Genomic DNA, 6,000 nt, shown 5'->3' on the forward strand with positions numbered 1-6,000 from the left:
AAATTAAAAGGGTGCACTTGGAAGCAGTGTGGAGCAGTGTTCCTTCTAACAAGGATTCCTAGAACTTGTTGACCCAGAATCCCCAGCTGCAATGGCCAAAGGCAATTGAAGCTGGAGATTATGGGAGTTGTAGTCAACAAACATCTGGGACTCCCTGTTACAGGGAACACTGGTGTGGCACTACATAATTCCAGAGTCTTCAGTGGTGGCCAATTTTTCATCCCTTAGCCTTGCCTATTTTCCTCATCCCATAGAAATCGCTGGGAATCATTAACAAATGCAGTGAAGGACACAGTCAGATGGGGCAAAGCCTCCTTCCTCGTTCCATAGTCTGGGGCAAGCAGGAGATTCCCTAGCATCCTCAACCAATTTACTTTGTCCTGTAGAAGTCAAAAGATAGCTCTGAGAAATAAGCCTGCCACTTTCTACAAACCCTTACTCTGGGTCGGGTTCTGATCATACTACAGACTGTGACGAAGCTGATTCTCATTTTACTTGTCCTACTCAGGTTTGCGGACCCAAGGGAAGAAAATACACACCTGGCCTGTTCATTGTGAAGGGCATGTGAGTGTATGAATCAGAGCCCCTGGTGGCGCAGTGGTAAAACTGCCGCCCTGTAACCAGAAGGTTACAAGTTCGATCCTGACCAGGGGCTCAAGCTTGACTCAGCCTTCCATCCTTCCGAGGTTGGTAAAATGAGTACCCAGAATGTTGGGGGGCAATATGCTAAATCATTGTAAACCGCTTAGAGAGCTCCGGCTATAGAGCGGTATATAAATGTAAGTGCTATTGCTAAGTGCTATGTCCCTCTTAAAAAGAAAAAGACAGGGACACTGCAATTGGAAAAGGATACAGTCACTTCCCAGATTCCCAAAAATTGCACCTACTTTAAAAACAACAGAAAAGCCATTTAGAAATACTATAAAATAACAAAATGTAAATGCAAGAACTCTTCACACCTGATAGAACACATATGCCTTTTGCACTGAGACAGCTATACCCATGTACTAAAAAATAAAGAGGAAATCAGCCCAGAGAGATGGAACCCAGGAGCTGGCTTTCCTATGCATGGTTCCTGCAGTAGCCTAATATCCATTCAGTTTTTATAAGCAATCATCAGAGGTGGCAGGTCTCTCTTGCTGGAGTCAGTACTAGGTAGCTACTATCTCAGCTGAATCATGCAAAGTTGAATCTCCCTCCAATTAAATTTGCCTCATTCCACTGCCTCCTCTTCTTTTCCCTTCCCTCTGAAGCACAATGCCTGTTCACTAGCCATCAGTTACCTCTGGGAAACCATATAATTTCTCCAGCTATCTTCCACAGATTCTAGTTAATGACACTAAAGTGTACCATGTGGTTAATTATTTAAAATTCAACTCTTGGTTTCAGTTATAGGACACTGTCTCATACCAAGTTAGTTCACTGCTCCAACTAGAATAATATGCTCTGTCTTAAGCAACAGCATACTCCAAAGTCTCAGGCAAAAGCTCTTCTCTTGACCTGCGACCTACTCAGCAGATACCAGATATTGCACCTGGGACCTTCGGCATACAAAGCAAAGCTGTTCTCATGAGCAGTCAAGAGCGGGCTGCTTGGCTAAGGCACTTGCGTGGTGCATTATGGGAGTCCGGGGGGGCAGAACAATGTGTTGCAGCCCCGACCCTCCATGCTGCTGGAGGTAGTGGAGGAACATCTGAATGTGTGATCCGCACACCCAGCACCCTCCCTTGGATCGTCTGGAAGGAAGGTAAGGTAACATAACCTTCCTCCCCACCAGCCCGCCCAGCTCTTCTCACAGATCGTGAGAAAGGGCTCGGCATCTGCTTTCCCACTGAGTTAATGCCCCTCCCCATCTTTCTATGCAGTAAAGGAAAAGGCACCAGCACCTCAGAGGGGCCAAGGAAATAGCCTTAGAAGAGTTGGGCAGGATTGCAATATGATTTATCCACACTTGACTATGCCCGAATAGATCTAACATGGAGAACAGAATTAAGCGAGATGCAGACCTTAGGACTGTTGCTGAAAATAGCAGCCCAGTGCATGTTCTCACTCCTCTTGAGGAAATGTGTGACAAGATGCTCTCCTGTCACACCTCCTGTCCTTTAATGACATATCACACCTGGTTTTTTAAGTTACACATTATGGGGAGAGCTGGGGAAACCTGATATTGGGTTGGAGTTTTCCTCAGCAACCCTATGATTTGCACCACAGTTAGTTCTGGCCTAAAAGGTTCACAATTCTAAGCATACTCACCACTACAAAATAAGTTCCATGGGAGCTCAGCGGGACTTACATCGAAGTAAACATGTTTGGGATCCTGTTGCAAGCCATTTACCTCATAAACTACATTTCTTGTGGGTTACCTACCCGGAAATGGTTCTCCCTGCTGGATCCTTTGGCCACATACATTCTACTGTTCTCATCTGTCAGGTACTCATAGAAAGGCTCCTCTAGGATGAGGCTGTCAATGAGGTCACAACCAACATAGAGACTGTAGATTTCTCCTGTGACTTGCACTGTGATGTTCTTCCACTGTGAGTCAGCTAGGTCCACATCTTCCAAAAAATACCCTTTCCGGAAGCCATCAACCCAATAGGAAAGTTCAAGTGTATTGTCCCGGCCATTGGAAATAATCTCAAACTGCCGCTGAGAGAAGCCAGGGCTTTCCAGTGCAATAATGGAGCCCCTTGACTGTCTATCCTGCCTCAGGGTGGCTGTAAGAATGAAGCCCTCATTTTTCTGGAGCAACTTAAAAATCTGTGTTAATTTCTCTGGGTTAAACGGAGGTATGTGGTCAAAGCGGATGAAGCGGTAAGCTGGGACATTGGAAATGTTACCCCGAAATACTTTTGCTCCAATTGTCTTCCTGTTTATGTTGCTGATTTGCAGTAAGTCAAAAGCGGTCTCATCCTGTCTTTCACCATCTGCAAAGCCATCAGCATGCAGCAACATGATTAACAAAAACATGTACAGTGTAAGTATGCATCATCAGTCTTTATATATATATATATATATATATATATATATATATATATATATATATATATATAATAGTTTTAGCATTTCTAACTCTCATTTTTCTTGAGTTACAGTGTATCAGATGTTATCTGATTCATCCTCACAAAAATAATATGAAAGTGGGTCATTGGTATTTCAGTTTTAAGATGGGGAAACTTAAGACAAGATTTTGATTTGTTCAGGGCCACCCAGAGAATTCATTGCTGAAAAGTAATTCAGTCCCAAGTCTCCTTGGTTCATATCCAACACTCTCTTCATGAACTACACTAGTTAAACAATGAAGTTATGATTCTGTGGTTGTTACTCAAGATAATCACAATGATTTATTTGTTACATTAATATCTTGCCATTCTTCCATCATAGAACCAAAGGCAGCATACATGGAGTTCTCAGGTGGTCACCCATCCAGACACTGAACAGACCTAGATGTGCTCAGCTCCAGCAAGATATGTGTGTCATGTGCCCTCAGACCATGCCCGGGAACACATGCTCTGGGCACCCCTAAAACCTTGTTCTTGAAATGTGGAAGTAGGTTGCATTTGATACAGCTTTCTTTCAAAGCACATTTCTTACATCACCAGAGCACCATGGAAGCCACTGGGGTGCCACTCCTTCCTCTGCTCCACAATACCATAAGAAGCCCTACACCACGTGCTGAGTTCATGCTGCACCTCTTCTCTATACTTAGTGCTAAAATCATATTGGGACTGGTGAAGGGAAGAGCCTCAACATAAGCTCCTCCCACATGCTCCAGGGCTCCTGACCTTATCTGGAGGTGTTGGAAAGAGTGATACTGCCTTGGTTCCCATTCCATCAGGCTACATAAGACCTGAGATCAAGTGGCTTAAGACGATGAGGGCCTATAATGGCAGGAAGGCCCCGTAATACCTTCAATGACCTGAAGGTTCTTCTGAAGTATCTCTTTCAGGGTCAAATGGAGTATCCAGACCTTCCTCATGCAAGGTCACACCTATGATCCAACGAGTCTAGCACTGTCTACTTTGACAATGCTAGCAGGAACTCAAGCAAAGTCCTAGTCATGCTCCCGGAGTTTCTTTAACCGGAGATGGCAGGGACTGAGCTTGGGGCCTGCTACATGCAATGCTGCTACTGAGCGATGATCCCTCCTTCCCACAGGACTGCTGGCATAACTGAGAATGGCAGCTCTTTACATGGCTATACTGCGGTATGTCACTTCCACTAGGTGGACATACAAATAACTGCTGCTCATTTGGCATGAAATACTAAATTCAGCAACTCCATCTATTTGATACTGCTTCTTGGAAAATATATGGATTAAATATCCTTAGTGAAACTGCATAACATTTCAAACCAAAAACATTGGGTCCAGGGACTTGTGTAGGAGCACCATGTGCTGTAGGATTACTGAAGCCAAGCAAGTGAGGGCCTGTTCAGTGCTTGGGGGAGCATTGGGATCCTGAACATTGCCTTGAGCTTTCCCAAGGAAGAGCAGAAGATAAATACACTAAATAACAATAAAGCATTCTTTCTTTACAGCAGTCTTTCAAATTACTAGCCAAATCTAGAACCAATTCTAACAAAAGTTAGTACTTAAGAAGATCTTGAGTGCACACATTCAAGTGTCCCCTAAAGCTATGCATTAAACAGCAGGTTGGCATGTAGCCAATTGATACCCACCCTGAGTCTGGTCCACATAGCCCATTTTCCCCCTTTGCATGAGACACATGAGGCATAAATTGTTTATTCAAGCTAGTTTCATATTGCAGGCACGCTATGGAAATAAATATTTGCACAATTATTCTCAAGACCTAGCCAAGTAAGTATGTGTAAAATTGCAGCCTAACTCCTCTCTGAAATCAGGTTACAGTAACTACAGTTTGTGGCTCAAAAACAGTACAGATATTGAAAGACCTACCTTGAGCCTCTAATGAAATCCACAATGTTAGCAAGATTGTTAGCCACAACAGCCAGCTCCTGTGTAACATATTGCCTATAAACAAAAATGTATGCATTATTGAGTCCTTTTTTACCAGTTTAAAGACCAACACATCTCCCTCTCCCTTACACTAACTCGGGAAACCATTCTATTGAAAGTAAATTCTATGCATACATTATACCATATTTTATGGATAGTTTACTATAAAAGAAGCATTTCTGCAACTTTTTGTAGATCTTTCTATTAGTCCTTACTTTTGGCCATGCTTCTATATTTTCAGTAATATATACACTTGATCCTGGATTGATTTTGGTGACTAATGAGAGTGCTCACTTGAAATTCAGGAGCAAAAAAAAAGGGAGCTCAGGCATAATATCATTCCTAATAAATTCAAGGAAATATATACTACTCAAGCTGAGTTGTCTTCAAAATTTTCCGTGAGACGTCTGGGCACTCAGATATAGTCTACTAGTTATTACATCTCTTAAATCCACTTTTGGCTAGCCATAGAGTTGCATTCTTGGAAGATAATGGCATTTCCATCAGGGTTTCACATGTAATTTAACTTATATATTATGCTTCCATAGCAAATCCCAGTCTCAGTCAGACACACACACACACACACATTCTGCACTGGAAAAATATCAGAACGTCTACTTCTTTGTATCTATTGTTACATCAGTATAAAATAACCCTTCAGCTTCTTCTGGAACTAAGACCGCAATCATAAGCACCCTTAATTTGGATTACAGTTCAGTGAACTAAATAAGAAGAACTTCAGACTAAACACACATAGAAAAGGGATGCACATCTTCTGTGCATCTAAGCATGGTTACTCAGAAGTAAGTCAACGTGATACACAATGTGATGACCTAACCCACTGAGTTTAATGGAGCCTACTTCCAAGAAAGTGCACACAGGATTGTAGCATATAAATGGGCTCAGCACAGCAGAGTAAGTATAGACTGTGTGTGCACATATTTTTTGCTAAATTCTACACTAAATAGTGCTTTTGGTGATTTTGAAAAAATCTAGCCAAAGTTTGATCCAGTTAAAGGTAAAGA

General features: G+C 42.4%; 1 protein-coding gene across 1 annotated transcript in view; it reads right to left on the reverse strand.

The window, feature by feature from the left end:
• Nucleotides 1-5,000, reverse strand: part of THBS2 (thrombospondin 2) — a 59,065-nt gene extending 54,065 nt beyond the window's left edge. The window contains exons 1-2 of the mRNA XM_053297232.1: nt 4,916-5,000; nt 2,368-2,924 (exon numbers count right to left, since the gene is read on the reverse strand). Of these exons, the coding sequence (XP_053153207.1) occupies nt 2,368-2,924; nt 4,916-4,985 (627 nt within the window). The 5' untranslated portion in view covers nt 4,986-5,000. The remainder of the gene's footprint in view (nt 1-2,367; nt 2,925-4,915) is intronic.
• Between the last annotated feature and the right edge of the window lie 1,000 nt (nt 5,001-6,000).

The sequence above is a fragment of the Hemicordylus capensis genome, chromosome 1, assembly GCF_027244095.1.
Source record: "Hemicordylus capensis ecotype Gifberg chromosome 1, rHemCap1.1.pri, whole genome shotgun sequence".
Classification (NCBI taxonomy): Eukaryota; Metazoa; Chordata; class Lepidosauria; order Squamata; family Cordylidae; genus Hemicordylus; species Hemicordylus capensis.